The 22,100-nt window shown below is 40.3% G+C and overlaps 1 protein-coding gene across 10 annotated transcripts in view; it reads right to left on the reverse strand.

The window, feature by feature from the left end:
• The window catches only part of SLC12A6 (solute carrier family 12 member 6), a 108,097-nt gene extending 88,194 nt beyond the window's left edge, over nt 1–19,903 (reverse strand). For 6 of the 10 annotated variants that reach the window (XR_010151590.1, XR_010151589.1, XM_054667329.2 and 3 more), the window contains exon 1: nt 405–14,650. Coding sequence is in view for 4 of the 10 variants with exons in the window: in XM_054667329.2 (XP_054523304.1) it covers nt 405–522 (118 nt within the window). In the remaining 6 variants the exon portion in view is untranslated. Of the gene's footprint in view, nt 1–404; nt 14,651–18,258 lie in introns of those variants that run through there. The other 4 variants (XR_010151588.1, XM_009428737.3, XM_063794682.1 and 1 more) reach the window with 3 other exon arrangements.
• Between the last annotated feature and the right edge of the window lie 2,197 nt (nt 19,904–22,100).

The raw sequence follows: 22,100 nt of genomic DNA on the forward strand, positions 1-22,100 counted from the left end.
ATATAATATTATGTAAACTGCTAAGTTTAAATGTCATCCACTCGGTGGGTTTAAAGTCTTTTCCAGATATAATCTAAACTGTGAGGAAAAAGTGAATTCTAAATTCCACATAAATTGAGTTCTGTGTCTTTCTTTTTGCTTGAAAACTCTTCAAACATTGCCACTGATTCAGTTTCACCTGTTGGTAATGAACACAGAACTCATTGTGGGGAAAAACAAACCAGTGTGTGAGAAAAGTAAGAGAAGTTATCAGATACACAGGGGAGTGAAATAAGTAACTGAAAAACACCTCAACCACAACACTTTTCTCTGTCCTAAAGAAGGCATTTTGAATTTTGATATCCTAGTTACCTCTTTCATGAAACATTTTATAGGTTCCAAAAGCTCCCAAGTTGCGTACTCACCTGGTTCATCTGAATCCTGAATCCGGGCTTTTATGTCTGCTAAACTAGGCTCTTGAGAGATCGAAGCCGCTGCCCCCTCCTCTGGGTCCTCTACCTTAGTCACAGTAAAATGTGGCATTGTTATAGTTAGATAATACTTTGCTCTTTCTGTATTTAAACTTCCTTCCAGTTAGTTTTCCCTGCCTACCTCTTCCTCGCTGTCCTTTCAGACTGTGATCCCTGCCTACAAGAGACAGTGGCTGGGATTCGGGAAGTACTTTAAGCTCACGTGACCTACAGCCCTGAGGGAGTGGGGCGCTTGAAGACACGCCTTCCACAGTGTTTATCATTCACTTAAAAGGATTAAGCACTCCACCCTTGCTTATTCTTATTAACCTGAAGAACCCCAAGAACAGTTTAGCCTGCTTCCCAAAGCTGCTGAAACCTGGAGACTGGACAGAATTCACAGTGAACTACTGTCTACCGCTTGCTCCTCTATTTCCTTCACTGAAGTTGTCATTCTTATCTGCATGTCATGATCTCAACCTCTGCCCTCATATTTCACACAAGAAAGATTAGAGAACAGTTAACTTTTTTTTTTTTTTTTTGAGACAGGGTCTCACTCGCCCTGTTGTCCAGCCTGGAGTGCAGTAGTGCGATCTCAGCTCACTGCAACCTCCGCCTCCCAGGTTCAAGCGATTCTCCTGCCTCAGCCTCACGAGTAGCTGGGACTACAGACATGTGCCACCATGCCCAGCTAATTTTTTTTTTTGTATTTGTAGTAGAGACGGGGGTCTCACCACGTTGGTCAGGCTGGTCTCAAACTCCTGACCTCAGATGATTTGCCCACCTCGGCCTCCCACAGTGCTGGGATTAACAGGCGTGAGCCACCGTGCCCAGCCGGGAATGGTTCATTTTTATACTGTCCTCTTTAAAGACTGACTGGCACTATATCAACTTAAAATATGAAAGATACGGCTGTGTGCCGTTGCTCACACCTGTAATCCTAACACTTCGGGAGGCCAAGGTGGGCGGGTCACCTGAGGTCAGGAGTTCAAGACCAGCCTGGCCAACATGGGGAAACCCTATCTCTACTAAAAATACAAAAATTAGCCAGGCGTGGTGGTTCATGCCTGTAGTCCCAGCTGCTCAGGAAGCTGACACAGGAGAATCCCTTGAATCCAGGAGGCGGAGATTGCAGTGAGCAGAGATTGCGCCACTGCACTCCAGCCTGAGTGACAGAACGAGACTCTGTCTAAAAAAAAAAGAAAGAAAAAGAAAAAAATATATATGTTTAAAGAGTTCAGAACTTTTGTATTGTACAGAGTGGCTGTTTCAAAGAAAAAAAAAAAGTCCCAGAAAATCCCTTTAAGTGGCGTACAGTTCCTTTAGCATACCCTTAAAATAACATACTTAATTCTTGATATAATTTATCAGACAACTGTATCAAGTTCTCAGTTGACGACTTTAGAGTATGAGGTTCTACCTCTGTACTTAGCAGGGGAGTTCAGTAAATTGAGCCCTGTGTAATGTCCATATTGATGATGTAGTATAAGGCCTCTGTTATTGGGAATGCCTTCCATCTGACAAGTAAGGTTGTGCTAAATTTAACTGAAGCAATGATGCTTTGAATTCTTAGTCATTCAGTTATATACCACTTCTTGCAGCACTATTCACAACAGCCAAAATATGGAATCAACTTAAGTGCCCGTTAACACATGAGTATATAAAGAAAATGTGGAATATATATACAACAGAATACGATTCAGCCGTAAAAATGAAATCATGTCATTTGCGGCAACACAGATGGAACTGGAGGTCATTATGTTAAGTGAAATAAGCCAAGCATAGAGAGACAAATATCACATTTTCATTCATACGTAGGAGCTAAAAATGTGGATCTCATTAATATAGAAAGTAGAATGGTTGTTACCAGAGGCCAGGAAGGGTAGGAGGGAAGGAGGATTAAAAAGAAAAAAAAGAAGGTAAATATAAAAGCACAATCACGTTGATAATTGATTTATGCTAGCAAGAATACTGGCCTTGTTTTGGAATAAACAATTTTTTTTTTTTTTTTTAAAGAAAAAGCTAGGCTGGGCGAGGTGACTCATGCCTGTAATCCCAGCACTTTGGGAGGCCGAGGCGGGTGGATCAAGAGGTCAGGAGATCAAGACCAACCTGGCTAACACAGTGAAACCCCGTCTCTACTAAAAATACAAAAATCTTAGCCAGGCGTGGTGGCGGGCGCCTGTAGTTCCAGCTATTGAGAAGGCTGAGACAGGAGAATGGCATGAACCTGGAAGGTGGAGCTTGCAGTGAGCCAAGATCACGTCACTGTACTCCAGCCTGGGCGACAGAGCAAGACTCGTCTCAAAAAAAATAAATAAAATAAAATAAAATAAAGGAAAAGAAAACCCTACAAATATATACCACTTCTAAAAGAGAAGGAAAGCAATAAAGACCTAGTTTGTACTCTGCATTGCACTAGAAACTTTACATCACGATCTCATTTAATCAACACGAAAACAGAAACATTAGACTAAGAAACTTGCCCAAAGTCACCATTGTAAGTGGTGAAACTCAACTTTAAAACCTCTAATGCCCTGAGGTAGGCAACACAGAGTATGTTTCAAAGAAAGAAAACTCACATACACTCACCTAAATTTTATTTCATTGGTTCTTAATAGCACTGGTTTGGCTGCACAGGTTCTCTCCTACGGTGAACTATATATAAAAGTGCAGGGGCATAGAAAATTGAAGGCAAAGTTAAAGTAGTACAGAAAAAGCTGAGAGAAAACTAGTAAAGCTGAGGTGTGTGATGTGCATGGAGAGTGATTAAAGAAGGTGGGATGTGAGAAATAGCTATTTAAAGTACAATACACTATCACAATGAGGTTATCACTACACTCACCAAGATGGCTAAAATTCATAAGACCAAAACCACCAAATTTGGCAAGACTGTGGAACAAAAAGAACTTTCATACACTGTTGTTGGGGGTATAAATTAGTACAACCACTATGGAAAAGGGTCTCACACTTTCCCCTATAATCTGGCAATTCCACTCATAGGTATTTACCCTTAAAAATGAAAATATATTCCCACAAAAGGACTTGCACAAAAATGTTCACAACAGTTTATTCATAATATCCAAAAACCGGAAACATCTTAGGTATACATTCACAAGAGAATGGATAAAGTGTGATATAGTCATACAAAGGATTACTATTCAGCAATAAAAAGGAATAAACTATTGATATGTTCAACAACATGGATGAATCTCAAAAACATTACGGCTAGGTGAAAGATGCTTTAAACAGAAGAGTACATAATATGTGAATCCACTTTTATAAGGTTTTAGAACAGACAAAACTAACCTATGATGCAGAAAAAGCAGGACAATGGCTGGATCTGGAAGAATGGAAATACAGATTAACTGGGACTGGGCCTGAAAGAACTTCCTAGAGTGATGGTAATATTCTACATCTTGATGGGGTTTAGGATTCCACAGGTGCATGCATTTGTCAAAACTCTGCCAATGTTCACTTAAAACTCGTGCCTTTGCCGGGCGTGGTGGCTCACACCTATAATCCCAGCACTTTGGGAAGCTGAGGTGGACGGATCACCCGAGGTCAGTTCGAGACCAGCCTGACCAACAGGGAGAAACGTTGTCTCTACTAAAAATATAAATTAGCTGGGCGTGGTGACACATGCCTGTAATACCAGCCACTGGGGAGGCTAAGGCAGGAGAATCACTTGAACCCGGGAGGCAGAGGTTGCGGTGAGCCGGGATCATTCCACTCCAGCCTGGGCAACAAGAGTGAAACTCTATCTCGAAAAAAAAACAAAAACAAAAACTCGTGCCTTCACTGTACGAAAAGTTTACCTCAAAAGAAAAAAAGCTGCAGTTACTGAATTCTAATTCATAATTATATGAATTCTAATTTATAATTCATAATAATGCATTGTGAAGTATTTGTGGGAGGTGAACTGATTCTGCAATTTACCTTAAAATGCATACAATAGGATAGATGGACACATATGTAAAAAGACAAGTATAATAAAATGTTAATGATAGTATCTAGGTGGTGGGTGTATGGGTGTTCACGATGAAAGTTTTTCAACTTCCTGTATGCTTGAAAATTTTCATAATAGGCTGGGCGTGGTGGCTTACACCTGTAATCCCAGCACTTTGGGAGGCCAAGGTGGGTGGATCACTTGAGGTCAGGAGTTTGAGACCAGCCCAGCCAACATTGTGAAACCCCGTCTCCACTAAAAACACAAAAATTAGCCAGTCGTGATGGTGAGTGCCTGTAACCCCAGCTACTCGGGAGGCTGAGGCAGGAGAATCGCTTGAACCCAGGCAGGTGGAAGTTGCAGTGAGCTGAGATTGCACCACTGCACTCCAGCCTGGGCGACAGAGTGAAACTCTGTCTCAAAAAAAAAAAAAAAAAAAAAAGGAAAGAAAGAAAAAATAAAAGAAAATTTTCATAATAAAATGTTGAAAAAATACAATGGACACCATTATGAAAATGAATAGGCAAGTCACAGACTGGGAGAAAATATTCACAAAACATATACTTGACAAAGGAGATCTGTATCTAGAAGACATAAAAATTCCCTACGCCTCAATAATATGAAGACAAATAAAATGGGCAAAAGATTTAAACAACTGACAAAGGAAGATATGCAAACCACTAAAAACCGCTGAAACAGTACTCATCCCTGGCAATCAGGGAAATGCAAATTAAAATCACAATTTAAAACAATGGTCCCCAACCCCTGGGCCATGGACTGGTACTGGTCCCTGGCCTGTTAGGAACAGGGCCCACACAGCAGGAGGTGAGAGGCAGGCAAGCATTACCGCCTGAGAGCCGCCTCCTGTCGGATCAGCGGCAGCATTAGATTCTCATAGGAGTGCCAACCCTATTGTGAACAGCAATTCCGAGGGATCTAAACTATGTGCTCCTTATGAGAATCTAATGCCTGATGATCTGAGGTGGAACAGTTTCATGCCAAAACCATGCCTGTCCCAGACCTTAGTCTGTGGAAAAACTGTCTTCCATGAAACCAGCCTCTGGTGCCAAAAAGGTTGGGGACTGCTGATTTAAAAGACTGTTGGCATCCAGGCATGGTGGCTCAGGCCTGTAATCCCAGCACTTTTGGGGGCCAAAGTGGAAGGACTGCTTGAGCTCAGGAGTTTGAGACTAGCCTGGGCAACATGGCAAAACCCTTTCTCTACCAAAATTCAGAAAAATTTAGCCAGGTTTGCTACTGAATACCTGTAGTCCCAGCTGAGGCAGGAGGATTGCTTGAGCCTGGGAGGCTGAGGCTGCAATGAGCCCTAATTGTGCCACTGCACGCCAGCCTAGGTGACAGAGTGAGATCTTGTCTCCAAAAAAAAAAAAAAAAAAAAAAGACTTTTGGTAAAGATGTAGCACAAACATTGGTGGGGAGTGTAAAATGGCACAATCATTTTGGAAAAAGTTCCAGTAGTTTTTTTATAAATCAAAAACATATGCCTACCCTAAGACCCAGCAATTCTTGTTCTCAGTATTTTTACCCAAGAGAAATAAAAGCGTAAGTCCACAAAAATTCAAACAAATATGTATATAACAGCTTTATTCATAACAACCCAAGCAGGAAACAGCCCAGATATCCATCAATAAAATAATCAACCTGCAGTACATGGCATATGATGAATTATTATTCAACGATAAACAGGAATCATACAGGTATGAAATATTTACATTTGTATACTTTAAAAAAATTATGGTATTTTTAAGTAATAAGATATAAAGGTCAGGCCAGGGCAAAAGGGGCATTTATAATGGCATTACTCCCATAGTGCTTTATATATTAGGCCAAATCTTATACATATTGTATTTATGTTATTAATTAGTTTCAGTAAAACACATTATTTGTGACTATATTATACCTGCTAAAAATAGTTAGCATGCCCATTCTTCAGAGGAATGGGTCTATTTTGGGGTAGTATTTTGATACTGCAACTTAATATGTTACACTAGCATAGCTCAGAACTCATAATAACCAGTGTTCTGTTTTATTAAACCCATTTATTAAAAAAAAAATTTTAAGTTAGATTTAGTGAAAAGATTGAAACAATTAAGGGAAAGTCTGTGGGAAATTATTTTCAATATAAGGATTCTCTATCAGAGGGCTACCGGTAGGGAAAGAGCACTCTATATCCCATACTCCGCACCCTCTCGAGTGTGGTATCATTTAGAAGGTTAGGCGAACATGAAAGGATGTGAACCACTGTTTTAGAACACTGCTTTGCAAATTATCTCTGGTAAAGAACTTTTTTTTTCTTTGAATTTCCAATTCATTATGGGCCAATAATTTTGTTAAAAAATAGTAAAAATGAATTACTAGAAAAATAAAATAAATATATATCAAATATAAGCCCCAATTTGTTATTATTAGATTTGACAGACATAAATTTGTTCTATCAAACTGCTATGCAAGTTTCTAAAAACTCAATTTCTGAACTTATCTCCTCACAAATAATAAACAGCTCATGGGCCAGCACTGTCTTGTACTACACTCTGAATAGTTCTGTGTTAGAAAATGCTATAAACATCTTACAGGAGAATGAGCTGTTCACCACTTACATTTAGGGCTACCACTATAGCAGAGCCTGAAAGGTATAGTCTCATTCTTAAGTAGAAGATGTATACACATTTTCCTTATTTATCACATTCAGCAAACCCTCTTATCCCTCTGCAACTGAGACAGGAAATATTAGTGAAAAATATAAAAAAGATCACAAATTCTAAATTTTGCCTATGTATAAAATTATTAAAAGAATTGAATGAATCAATTACTTTGGTAAAGACCAACTATCATGGGATGGTAAGGACTTACAGCTTAAGTCTTTTAAATCTTGACTTGAAACTGTCTATGAAAATGGATTTTTATGAAATGTTATCAGTGGTGAATATATAATGAATTTGGAGGCTAAAACTAAAAATAGAAGAATTAAATGTCATACATCAGAAATGAAACCCTGAGTAACTGAATGTCTGTCTTCATAGCTGCCAGTGCTACCTCTTTGGTTGGTGATTTATATGTTTATATAAAAGACATTATTTTCTGGTGGATTCATCATATTGTAGAGTAAGAAAGGCAAAGAGTTCTCCAAGTTAAAGCCTCAGGAAAATCTCATGCTTTAACTGAGGCTGAAAGGATCATGCATTCACTCAATAATATTTGAGTGCCCACTAAGTGCCAAGAAATAGGAATGAAATGGAGAGCAAGACACTGTTCCTGCCCAAGGAGCTCACAGTCTTATTATCCAAATTAACTATAGACTCAAAGGCAATACAAAACTAGGATTATACGTCCAATGCACTATAATTAGAGAATGAACCTTGAGAACACAACACACCACCACCTGCCCAGCTACTTTTTCAACTTCCTAAAAGTTGTGTCTTCACTAGAGGAAAGAATAGAGTAGGATAGTTGATGGCTAGCTAATTTGATAGCTACTTCAGCCATTTTGGCCGCTGATTCAAATACTAAAGCAGGCATTATCAAATGCCTCTGAGTCCTCAGTTGCCACTGTTGCCTCTTTCAGCATATCACAACTCTTTATAAAAGGTTGCCACCTTTTTCCTTAGTCTAATGTCAATATAGCCCAGGTATGACAGATAGGACCTGAGAATCCCAACCAAAGAGGGTAGCACTGGCAGCTATGAAGACAGACATTCAGTTACTCAGGGTTTCATTTCTGATCTAAGATATTTCATTCATCCATTATGAAATGCTTGCTAGATTAAAAACGGGCTCCTAGTCAACACAAAAAAAGTGTATAGAAAATAAACCTGACATTAAGCAACATATTGTTAAAACTAAGGACATATTTCTAAAAATGTGAGGAAAGGAAAATGAAAACACAATCCAAAACAAAATTTTTTAGATCTACTGAGACTTGGGTCAAAATCTTCATTAGCTTTAGGACAGAATGATTAATGTAACTAAATCAATAACTGTTGATGTAACTCAGCACTACTACACTGCTCTAGGCACATAATTTGTGTAAAAGACAATGAAATACCTATTCTTATGCCAGATTTCTTTTTACGAACATAGAATCTAAGTTATTCAGAGAATATGTCATTTTATTACTTTTTTTTTTTTTTTTTTTTTTGATACAGGGTCTTGCTCTGTCACCCAGGCTGGAGTGCAGTGGCATGATCATGGCTCACTATAGCCTTGACCTCTCGGACTCAAGCAATCCTTCCATCTCAGCCTCCCAAGTAGCTGGGACTACAGGTGCATACCACCACAACTGGCTGCTTTTTTTTTTTTTTTTTTTTTTTTTGGAGAGATGAGGTTTCACTATGTTGCCCAGGCTAGCAATTATGTCTTAATAAATGTTTCAATAGGGCCAACTATTATTAGCATACCAGAGAAAACGCAGTGTAATGACAAAAATTCTGGTCTTGGAATTACATGTGCCTAGGTTCAATCATTATTCTTCAATTTATTATTTGTATGACCTTGGGCAAGTTACTTAACGTTATCAACCTCAGGTTTCTCCCGGATAAGAAAAATTTCATCTTAGTACAGAATAAAATGACTTTTTAAAAAATGAAAAAATACCAAAACTGATCATTTTTCAAAAGGGGAAAGAACTGACCTCATCTAATAGGGAAAAATATTTTTCTATTCCTATCAGTTCTTAAAATTTCATTTGAAATGTAGCATGCTGCTGAACCAGAAAAAAATAAATAAACCAAACATAATCTTTTGTTTGCATCTTAGGATGTAAATTAGCCAGCTGTAAAAAAGGCTGTTAAAAAAACAAACAAACAACTTTAGCCAGGCACAGTGGCTCACGCCTGTAATCCCAGCACTTTGGGAGGCCGAGGCAGACAGATCATGAGGTCAAGAGTTCGAGACCTAAACATGGTAAAACCCCGTCTCTACTAAAAATACAAAAATCAACCGGGCATGGTGGCATGCGCCTGTAATCCCAGCTACTCAGGAGGCTGAGGGAGGAGAACTGCTTGAACCTGGGAGGCGGAGGCTGCAGTGAGCCGAGACTGCATCACTGCACTACAGCCTGGGCAATAGAGCAAGACTCTGTCTCAAAAAAAAAAAAAAATTAGATATGGTAAATGCAAATGCTCTCAAAATAGAATAAAAGTAAATTTTGGTTAGATTCAATTTCTCATAGCTCCTCAAAGTGAAAACGTGGATGTGTACATAAGAGTTTTTAACTTATTAGTGTTCTCTCTTCTCTCTTTTTTTAAACTAGCAATATGAAAAATAAATAGCTTTACCCCAAAGTAAATGTAGACCTGTCTGGTAAAATGAGAGAAATTCAGGTGCTACTTTGCCAAAAATTAAAGTTATTTACCAAATGGTTATGACTATAAACAGGTGAATGTCATCAATTGAGATTTTTGCTCAAGGCCACGACAAATATAATGAGGATTAGCAATGCCGTAATAAAACTACAAACAAAAAGCTGCCATTGGTTAAATTAGCTAGAAAACTGGAGACTGAAACCCAGCTCTGAGCTAAGATAACAGGAAATTTTAAAAAGAAAAAAAAAAAGACTAAAATTAGAATTAAGACCTGTCATTTCCTAACAATGTGGCTTTTGTTTTCTATTTCTACAGTTTTCAACTACAAAAACTGAAATTTTAAGAAGAAAAAAACTTCAGCCCTTACATTTTTTTCAGTTAAGACATCCAAAGGTAACTTCAAAATTTCAGGTTTCGCAAAGCCCCTCAGACTGACTTATTTACAATACTGACTTGATTCTGAAATCTTGTTAAGTATAAATTCCACTTTAACAGTAGCTTAAAAATTCTTCAAAAGTAAGATGCACCTGAATATCAGAAATGTTAAAATATGGTAATGTACACACCTTAGAGCTGAGCAAATATGGTGATAGTGTTTCCTACTCATCAGGTATTGAACTACCATTAAGGCAAGGTGCTGTATGCATGTGTATATGTTGTATGTTCTGCAGTTTTGTGCTTGTACCTTCAAATGTAATTGTTGAGATTCTTAAAAGTATACCAGGGCCAGGTGCGGTGGGTCACACCTGTAATCCTAGCACTTTGGGAGGCCGAGATGGGCAGATCGCTTGAGCCCAGGAGTTCGAGACCAACCTGAGCAACGTGGCAAAACCCTATCTCTACCAAAAGCCAATACAAAAGTTAGCTGGGCATGGTGGTGCATGCCTGTAGTCCCAGCTACTCAGGAGGCTGAGGTGGGAAGATCGCTTGAGCCCAGGAGTTCAAGACTGCAGTGTACTACAATTGTGCCTCTGAATAGCCACTGCCTACCCAAGTCCAGCCTGGGTAACAGAGCTAGACCCTGTCTCAAAAAATAAAAACATATATACACTGAAGCACTAATTACAGGGTTTTAACAGAGAATAGCTTCTTGTTTTTCCATATACTTGTAAAACTTATAAAACTTCATTAAAAGAATACATTGTTTTAACATTCAAATGCTCACATAATTCCTACACTATAGCTCTCCAAACTTTCATACCTACTCCTCAGAAACACGCATCACCAAAAACTTAAACTCATGTAACTTCATTATTCTGAAACAACAAGCTCACCAGCTACGGCTGTGTAGACAGTGCACGAGGGCATTAAGCCAGAAGGGCAAGGGGAAGAGGGTTGAAATCCAGCTTGCCCTTCTCCAGTGAAGCCATGATGGCTCAGGGCACAAAGGAGTGCCTTTTTACAATTTGCACAAAGTTCTTAGTAGTCCAGAAGTATATGTTAGACACGAAGGGCAAAAGAAGCAGCAGCCATAATTCAAAAGCTTACAGCATTATAAGTTGCCTTAAACGTCAGCATTAGAAACATTCCCCTTCTTCTAACAGCTTTAAAATGGGAAAGCATAACTTTCATAAGGTTCCCAGGTTTGCAGGAGTACCTTCTTTCATTTCCTTCCATTCCAGTAAAAGTAATATCAAAATTTATGAGAATCTGGAATCTAGAAACATGCCACTGAGAAGAAAAGAATTTGGGCTCATGATGGAAAGACTTAGTGAGGACACAGAAGAGACCACCGAAGATCAAAGACAAGAACTTGAGGTAATCACTGTATTGATCACTGATATTTAGTCAAATATCTACAGCATTCTAGGACACACTCAAAAGAAAATCCTTTAATTGTAATTTAACCTTTTTAAAAATTGGCCAGGCATGGTGGCTCATGCCTGCAATCCTAGCACTTTGAGAGACCCAAGTGAGAGGATCACTTGAGCTCAGGAGTTCCCAGACATCTTCAAAGATAAAAGCTAAGAAATAGTAAAATGTACCTTTTACTCTACTTCAACAAATTATAAACATTTGCTAATCTTGTTTTGTCTATCTCTCCCCAACTTTTTTGGGGAGGAGTGGGGAGGAAGGAGCTGGAGTACATTTCATTTAACCTGTATATACTTCAATATATATCTTTATAGATAACAGCTTTACGTTATCACAATGTCATAAACATCTATAAGAAAATTAACAATTCCTTAATATTAATATCATGTACATGTTCAAATTTCCCCCACTCGTCTCAAAAGTATCTTTTTTCAATTGTTTTATGCACATCAGAATCCAAACCAAGTTCACACACTGCGTTTGGCTGATATGGCTCTTTTTATCTGTAACAGCTTTCCCTCTCTTCCCATCACTCCTCCTCCACCCCATCCCAATTATTTGTTGACGAATCTAGTTATCCAATAAAACTTCCCATATTCTGGATTTGGCGATTGCTTCTTGTGGTATAAAGCAGTATATTATAAAGTTTAATCTGGCTACAGAGTATAGAGAAGAGAGGAAAAACAGTTAAGGTATATAACCAGCTGGGCGCGGTGGCTCACGCCTGTAATCCTAGCACTTTGGGAGGCTGAGGTGGGCTAACTGCTTGAATGCAGGAGTTCGAGACCAGCCTGGGCAACATGGTAAAACCTTGTCTCTACAAAAAAAAAATTAGCTGGTCATAGTGGTGTGCACCTGTGTTCCCATCTACTCAAGAGGCTGAGGTGGAGGACTGCTTGAGCTCAGAAAGTTGAGGCTGCAGTGAGCCGTGATCACACCACTGTATCCAGCCTGGTTGACAGAATGAGACCCTGTCTCAAAAAAAAACAAAAACAAAAACAAAAAAAACAAAACTATCAAGAGGATGCTTCTTTCAGACAAGCTAAGAAGGTACCAAATCAACGTATTTTAGCTATTAGAATGCTGAGGTAAAACATGGATAGTATTCAATAATTATATAATATAGAAGACTTATTTAAGAGAAAGGTAATAGTCCATCCTGGCCAACATAGTGAAACCCTATCTCCACTAAAAATACAAAAATTAGCTGGGTGTAGTGGCACGTGCCTGTAGTCCCAGCTACTGCGGAGGCTGAGGCAGAAGAATCGCTTGAACCCAGGAGGCGGAGGTTGCAATGAGTGGAGACCGCACCATTGCACTCCAGCCTGGGCGACACAGTGAGACTCTGTCTCAAAAAATAATAATAACAATAATAATAATAAGTAATAGTCACCTATGATTAGCAATACAATATAATTCACTTATTTTGGTGTGTGACTAAAAATGATAATTTTGTTTTTTGTTAGGTTTTGTTTGTCAGGGTAGAGGTATTTATTTATTTGAGGCAGAGTCTCGCTCTGTCATCCAGGCTGCAGTGCAACTTCCGCCTCCCAGTTCTCATGCCTCAGCCACCTGAGTAGCTGAGATTATAAGCATGCACCGCAACACCTGGCTAAGTTTTCATATTTTTAGTAGAAACGGGGTTTCACCATGTTGGCCAGGCTGGTCTCGAACGCCTGGCCTCAAGTGATCCGCCCGCCTTGGCCTCCCAAAGTGCTGAGATTACAGGCGTGAGCCACCGCGCCCAGCCTAGAGGCATTTTTTGAAAAGCTCTCTAGATCATTCATTATGCAGCCAGATGAAGTAGCACTACTCTCGTACATACATTAATATGCCTTTATCAGAGTATGTTTTTAATTTGTCTCTTGTTTTTAAGTCTACAAGATCTTCAACTCAATGTATATTTATGGTGTACAAGTTATATGGGATATCACATATTACACTAGGTGTAAATGATTTTGTATCGTTGTCCTCAAGAACCCTACAGCATAGTTGAGAAAGATAATATGTAAATAAAAACAAAATACAGTGATATAGGTATTATAGCAATATAGGGACAAAAAGAGCCTGGTTTATTATATCTGGATATGGGGTTCAATCAGAAAAGGTTTCAGAGAGGACACGACTCCTTAAAGAAAGGACTTATCTAAATTACTTTTATGTCTCTAACATCTCTCACAAAAACTTGGTTAACAGCCAGTCTCAAAGTTGTTACACTTAGACCTCAACTCTCCACTTCAGAAACCCACTCCAAGGCTACACACTAGATCACATTACATGAGAAATGCTCTACCTCTGAAATTGCTCACTCCAACAACATTCAACCGTCTGACCACAGTCTTTAATCTTTCTACACTTTTCACCACACTCTACCTTATCAAGTCCTCCAGTCTCTTAAGTGTCTCTATTTTATCTTAGTTGATCATTTTCCTTTGCCGTATTTTTGCATATTTCTATTGTTGGACTTATACAGCATTATAATTTATATACAAATGTGTTTGCTTTGTCTATTAGATCATAACTTTCCTTAGAACAGATTAACGGATTCTTTTTCTCTGTCTTTAACACCCAACATCTTTAACAGCCAGCCAGTGCCTTATCCTTAATTCATTGCTCAGAGTAACAAATATTTGGTGAAGGAATAAGTAAAGTGCTCTAGTCATTTTCACCACTATACCATGAGATCTGCAAAGGTAGAAACTATATGTTACCTGTATATTTCCTACAATTAATACCAGACTGCCTCATACATACCAGCGTCTCAGGGAGTATCTGTTGACTTATAAAAGGTTGAAATGTATTAGGGACTGCAGGCAGGGTGTATGGTTCACACCTGTAATACCTGAGCTTTAGGAGGCCGAGGCAGGAGGATCATTTGAGGTCAGGAGTTTGAGACCAGCCTGGCCAACATGGTGAAACCCCATCTCTCCTAAAACACAAAATTTAGCCGGGTGTGGTTGCAGATGCCTGTAATCCCAGCTACTTGGGAGGCTGAGGCTGGAGAATCACTTGGACCAGGGAGGTGGAGGTTGCAGTGAGCCGAGATAGCGCCACTGCACTCCAGCCTGGGCGACAGCGCGAGACTTTGCCTCAAAAAAAAAAAAAAAAGAAAAAGAAAAAAAGTATTAGGTACTGCAAATGACATATAAAAATATGTTTTATAGCCACATGGTTATAAAGCACATGTAAAAAATGTTCATCACAGCAGAGGCAAAATGATGCAAGAAAGAGCACTAGATAAAAGTCAGGAGGCCTGAACTTCAGTCTTGGCTTTGCCACTATGTGATCTACAAATAACCATCTCTATAAGCCTTAGTTTCCTCATTTATTTTGTTATTTTTTTAGTCTAATCTATTGGGGTTTTAAGTCTCCTCACTTATTAAAATGTGGTTTGATCAGAGTGAGATTCTAGATCATTAGTTCTAACATGTGGTGCTTTTCAAAAAAATTACCATAAAAGTGATACACTATAAATATTTAAAAATTGTATATGCCCTTAATTGTTTTGGTAAAAGAAAATTCCACTCTATTTTTTTTTCTTTTTCTTTTTTTTTTTTTTTTTGAGACAGAGTCTCGCTCTGTCACCCAGGCTGGAGTGCAGCGGCGTGATCTCAGCTCACTGCAACCTCCGCCTCCTGGATTCAAGCAATTCTCCTGTCAAGGCCTCCCGAGCAGCTGGGATTACAGGCACATGCCGTCACACCTGGCTAATTTTTTGTATTTTTAGTAGAGACAGGGTTTCACCGTGTTCCCCAGGCTGGTCTCGGACTCCTGAGCTCAGGGAATCCACCTGCCTCGGCCTCCCAAAGTGCTAGGATTATAGGCGTGAGCCACCGTGCCTGGCTCCACTCTATTTTTGTAACTCACTTTCCAGAGGCATCCACTCTCAACAGTTTCTTTTGTATCTTTAAGGCGTTCTTCATACACAAGCTAATACACTGCTAAGATTCTTGATTTTACCAACTGGACAGCCCTATAAATTCAAATGGAGCCTTGCCAAAATGAAAGAAAAATTACTTTGATAGCAGAAAGAAAACTACTCAGAAAGCCAACAGCAGAAAAAATTAAAATATACTGAAATAAGTATTTAAAACTTCATGTAGGGCTGGGCGCTGTGGCTCACGCCTGTAATCCCAGCACTTTGGGAGGCCAAGGTGGGTGTATCACCTGAGGTCAGGAGTTTGAGACCAGGTTGACTAACATGATGAAACCCCATCTCTACTAAATACAAAAAATTAGCCAGGTGTGGTGGCGCATGCCTGTAATCTCAGCTACTTGGGAGGCTGAGGCAAAAGAATCACTGGAACCCGGGAGACAGAGGTTGCAGTGAGTGGAGATTGCGCCCTTGTACCCCAGCCTGGGCAACAAGTGTGAAACTCCATCTCAAAAAAAAAAAAAAAAAAAAAAACTTCATGTGTCACCTCCTGTTTGTGTGATGTAATGTGAGTAGAAGACATATGACAAGAAACTTCGGGTGGGAAGTTTCTCTACAGGAAGAAATGTGGGAGGCATGGGGGAAAGGAGAATCATACTAATGTCACAACCACAGAAGGATGTACAAAGGGTGAAAAAATTCAGAGAACTGTAAATACTAAAATAGCAAACTAATTGTGAAATGCACTATGAGCTTAAGGAGAGTCAACTGTAGAAAGGATGCAGTTGTTATCTATATTAAAGCCAGCCTAGAGGGAAGTGTATATTAACATTAGGCCCTTTTCTTCACAACAGCACCCTCTGAAGATCTACATCTAAATCTAACAAGGGCTTTCACATACTGAGAAGTCAAGGGTGAAATAATTGTGTTTCTGAGTGGTTTCTTCTAATGGTGGGGAAAATTTATCACATGATGACAGTCATCATAAGAATTTTTTTAAATATAGAAAGAAAAAAAAAGAGAAAAGGTAGGTCACTGAGAAAGTAGAAAGTTCCACGAGAATAGGGCAAAGTCCTCTCTAATGGCCAGACTATTAATTTCCCTTTCATCTGGGTACCGGAGAATATTTAAACATTAAATAAGGAATGTGTTATATAGAGAACCAAGCTTTTAACATCTGTAACCACGTAAACAAACATAAATTTCACTTAGATATGTCCCCATTTTTACCCCTGTAGTCCCATTTTTACCCCTATAGTGTAAAAGGATACCACTTTAGACTGTAAAGAATGCTTAAGGGTAACGTAAGAACCGCAGACTGGACAAGGATCCTGTTCTGCTGGTCTAACACATTACTAAGTCCACTTTTCCAAAGAATAAAAATACAATTCTGTAACATGTAAGTCACAAGTCTAACAAACTAAACTATAAATTACCTAATGATAATTACAATATTAAGAAATTAACACTGGTATAGTCTTTACCTGGAATTTTTACAACCTAAACACAGCATGATGGATAAAAACTAAAACCACAATTTGGAATTAATTTGGAGGAAGAGGAAATGATGAATTTGTATTCCATACTGTAATTTTAATCCAGTGTATGACACACTGTAAAATTTGTCAAAAAGTTGAAAACAGTAAAGTCTGAGAACCAACCTATGTCTCCATAAAAGAAAAAATGATTAGTCAAGGATGAGTGAATTCTAGGACTGTAAACTTTACCAAATCTACCTTGTCTCCAGATACTAAAAACACAAACAGAATTAGGGAACTAAAATCATTCTGGTTTCCTGAACCCTTTAGGTTAAAAGGAACAATATTTCCTGACACCGGAAAATGGTGAGTAAGCCTTGCTTTCACAAGTCAGTGGGTGAGGCTATGGTTTTCAAACTTGGGTGGAATATTATTTTAAGAGTCTTTAAGGGAAATTTTTATCATTAAAAGATTACATTAGTTACAACACAGCATAAAACTAAATATATAAAGCAGTACAGGTCTCAAACTTTTAAATTTCAGAGTCCAAAAAATGTTATGATCTCCCCATTTTCTCTCTTCTCTCTCTTCCATCACCTCTTCCCAGTACATCAAATAAAACCAAGCCAGCTGACACACACAAACTGGTTTAGGAAGCTAAAGGGCTGTAGCAGTCAACATGAGCCAGGAGTGGCTTGTGTGCTACCTGCTAACTCTAATCATCAGACTTTCCATCTAAAGCTCAGAGAGAATAAATTACATGGGAATCAGGCCCTAAAAGCCTTTTCAGAAGTCTTCCATTTGACAGAATAGCACATTAGGTCTACCCACCATCACCCTGAGTGGGCTTAGCTACTTGTGTCAAGGTCTCCATAAAAATACAGATTTCAAAAAAGAATTTTGCAATACACATTCGAAGTCTTGGAGGAAAGCTGCTAAGATACGACCAGTAACTACTCCATGAAACCAGTCTTAAAGCAGACTGAAATAGCCAATGATGGCTACAGAACACATATCCAACTCACTAAATTTTAAAATTTAGGATTCTGTGTGCTGAAAACGATTACATTCTTTGATATTCACCTTTAACCAAAATACCCACTTCATTTCTAAGAAGACAAAAATGAGGAAGTTAAAATATACATTTGCCTTCCTTCTTGTCATACACGTTCCCACATACCAAATTACTACTGCAAAGAGCCACTATGCTATTATTCCAAAGAGTTCCTAAGCATCTCACAAAGAGATGCCTTGGTTCCTGATGACTATTATAATCATAATTATATGATTATGATCTTCCAGATCCATAGATGGTCATCTTGGATAAAGAAGCCAGTAATGAAAGTATGCTGCGGTCTGTGTTTCTGCTTACCCTCGATGACATCCTGGGGGTGAGAAGTCCGGTCACTGGGTGGATCCAGTGCAACAGTTGCCAGCGAAGTGGTGGCCCCAGACATCTCACTCATAGGCTCACTCCGGCTTGTTTCAGGCACGCTTTCCCGGGAGCTAAATCTTACTCGGGAACTAGATCGAGAGCTGAGGTCTGGACTGGTGTCTGACAAACCTGGAATGTCATCGATCTTTGTCGGTGTCACCATGAACCGAACTGAAGCCATCTTGGTGGTGGTTTCTGGAGGATGCATTTTGTTCTTTTTAAGAACAAAAAAAGTGGGGGGAACCTCGCAAAATCTTCCTCTTACGCTAGCTACTTTTGACTGCAATACAAAAGGTAACTTGAAAAATAACACATTTCAATAACCTTGATTCACACCACACAAAAAGCCCCAACTAAGAATACTTCTACTCAGAATTCAAGCCGACTGCCCTAGAAAGTGCATCACCAATAGATGAATATATTTTTTAAGAGAGAAAAAAACAAAAAACAAAAAGACAAAACAATGCCAATCTTGTGTGACTTCTTTCCTTCAGAATGAAGAGCTACCTAGCTAACCCCTCTGGTCCGGGGCTGAAGGCTCAGTGCCATGGTCTCAGGGCAGCAGATGAAGCCTCCCTCCCCTCAGCCCCCAGTTTCCTGTCGAGGTAGTCCTTTATCTGATGAGTGTCCCACGGTTCTAGTTGGGCGAAGTGCGTGCAGGCAAACCTTTATCAGGCGACTATAGCGTGGATCAGATTGCAAAAAGGTGTACACCCGGCCACCTGTTGTGTATCAGGTGAATACCCCACAGGTCTGGCTGGGGGGAGGTGTATGCAAAGCCACCCGGTGTTTTTGATGTCGACAATCCACTTGGGTCTGGTTGGAAAGGTGCACATGCATAACGGGAAAAATAACCCACACTACTGACAGAAGGGTGAGCAGAGGAGGATGCAGGGGCAGAGCGGATTCCTGTCTCCGAGAGGTCGGTGGGGGTGGCGCGCCCGCTCTTCTCCTAGCAGAAAGGTCCTCGGGGTCTGGGAGGAGGTTAGCGGATCAAGACACCTCGGACTGCAGCTCAGAGTCGTGGCAAGTCGTAGCTAGTCCACTGAGCCACGGTCCGCTCGCTAGGTTTCTCCTGCGTGTGACAGGACGAGCCACCCCCTTTGCCGGAGGCGCGTTCTCCCCTACCCCCGCCCCGGCGCAGGTCACCCCCTCGTCGTTCTTCCTCCGGGTCCCAGTAGAGGAGGAGACGGTCACGCAGGCTGGCCTGACTGGGCAGCAGGGTGAGGGAGAAGGAGGTCGCAGGTGCAGTATCCCGGCGCCAGCTGATGCGGGTGCGCGCGCAGCTGTTGTTTACTAGCCGGTAACTGTTTCAGAGCCGCGGCGCGCGCAGGGTTCGCGCTGCCTGGGCTGGCGCCCCCTCCCCGGCCCGACGCCAGAGCAGCAGTTACGTGACCTGGCCTCCCCCAGCCCCGGGCCCGACGGGGTGCGCCCGCGCCGCCGCAGCCCTTCCCTTCCCTCCCTGCTTGTTCCTCATTCGAGGTGAACCTTGCGAAGAGAAGCCCGGGGTTGCAGTGAGAGGGCGGAACCGTCCCGCGGGCGCCCGAAAGCCCCGCCCAGCCGCCGCAGCCCGCGGTGACCGACTGCAGCGCGCCTGCGCTCGCCGCGGGACACGGCAGGCGGGGCGGGGCCGAATACGAGTGGCCAGGGGCACGACGGGAGTTGTAGTCCAGGGCACGGCCCGACCCGCGTGAAGAGGGGAATAATCCTTTTCCTTGGTCCGGCTGTGCTGCACACTCACTCTGGAAGCATCCTAGAGGGCGGGCGCTGCTCCTCACCCTCAGAACCCGGGGAGCCATTTCTCTTTCATGAGTGTCTCTGAAAACATCATTCATGATTTCTTTAACCAGAAACACCGCTCCTATACCTGGGAATAACCCTCATTGTAATTTTTATGTAGAGGTCTACATACAAATAAACCACTTTTATGTAAAAAAAAAAAAAATTAAAACTATAAAGTAGGCCTGGCGCGGTGGTTCACGACTGTAATCCTAGCACTTTGGGAGGCTGAGGCGGGCGTGATCACCTGAGCTCAGGAGTTCCAGACCAGCCTGGCCAGCATAGCGAAACCCCGTCTCTACCAAAAATTCAAAAATTAGCCGGGCGTGGTGGCGTGTGCCTGTAATTCCAGCTATTCCTTAGACTGAGGCAGGAGAATCGCTTGAACTCGGGAGGCGGAGGTTGCAGTGAGCCGAGAACGCACCATTGCACTCCAGCCTGGGGGGACAAGAGCAAAACTCCGTCTCAAAGAAATAAATAAATAAAAATAAAACTATAAAGTACCTTAAACACATTTGTCCTACTTTAATTTTTTGTTGTTGTTCTTGTCCTTTTAATAAATGCTATGTCCACTTTCTAGTCAGACTGAAAGTTCCACTAAATAATACATTTTTTTATACCTGGAGAAGACGTTGATGTATTTTCTCAAATCCATTCCATGTTTTCACCACTACGTTTGTCGCTAGAATATTTTTTCTTAGTGTTTATTTAATGTATAAATGGAGGTGTTCGATAAATTCTGACTCACCAATGTTTTGTTTGAAAAGCTATTTCCTATAGCTGTGATCAAGACCTCTAAATTTAACAATCACCTGGGCCCAGAAACTGGCCCCTGGTTTTGCCTGGGGTCTTGGCTCCTCACAAGTGGTTATGTTTAAGCAGCACTCCTAGTAATGGGAACTGTATTCCCGGAAGTTCTCTTTTATCAAATGACACACAAAGTCCAAATCCTTTCAAGGATTGAAGGATCAAAAAGGTTAAAAAGATCCTGGTAACAAAATGAGAAATCCTAATGTAAAGTGTAAACCTCCTAAAGTTTGACTCTTTATAAAGTCTGGGTTTCTTGATTCAGGCCCACAGCTTTCATCCAGCCTCAGCAGGATCAATTTTTTCCTCAGGCAGGCCTGCCGTTCATTCAAACTTCAGACTTTTCCTTTATAAAGAAACAGAATTTTTATGAAACCCAATTTCCTACCATTGTATCTGCATTTACTTATATATACCACCTAATTCCAATATACTATCCCTGTTAAGACTTTTCTTGTTTCTGAGCACTAACCAAGCTCTATAAATGTGTGTCTCAGACGTTAATACCCCAGGGATCTCTTTATTTTCTCAGGGAGACACAGCCTCTGGTGCAAAATGAAGCCTCATTCCTCAGGGGATCTCTTATGGAAAAAGTCCTTTTTATATTCATGCCAGTTTGCTTTCTCTCCTCTATATTCATTAGGAATATTTTCAGGTTAAAGCTTTTAAGTCTACACAGGTGGTAGCATGGAGCAATGCTAATTCTTTTTTTTTTTTTTTTCTTTTTTGTAAGATAAAGGCAGAACTGCAGCCAACATTAAAAAAATGGTAGCAAAATTCACTTACTGACTTTGGTGCTTAAGAAACGTGTCTCCAATCATTATCCCCTTAATTGGATAAGATAACTTTTAAAAATCTTTCAGATCCAATGTTATATCCAATCCTGTAAGTGAACAAGCTAAGAAATAAAATTGCTCGACAGGAAACAAGTATCCCATTTCCACTTTCTCTAAGTTAACTCTTTAAAATCCTTCAGATCCAATGTTAAGAACCCTGCAAGTAAGCGAACAGGCTAAGAAATAAAATTCCTTGACAGGAAACAAGTATCTCATTTCACCATTCCTATATGTTTCAGTAATGTATTTCAAAATCATCTGTCTTCTATTAATTATGACTCCAGTTGAGAGATTTTTTTTTTTTCTTTTCAGCAACCCACAACTATCCTGAACTTTTCTGCTGGGATGGTCAAATAG

The sequence above is a fragment of the Pan troglodytes genome, chromosome 16 (genome assembly GCF_028858775.2).
Source record: "Pan troglodytes isolate AG18354 chromosome 16, NHGRI_mPanTro3-v2.0_pri, whole genome shotgun sequence".
NCBI classification, from domain to species: domain Eukaryota; kingdom Metazoa; phylum Chordata; class Mammalia; order Primates; family Hominidae; genus Pan; species Pan troglodytes.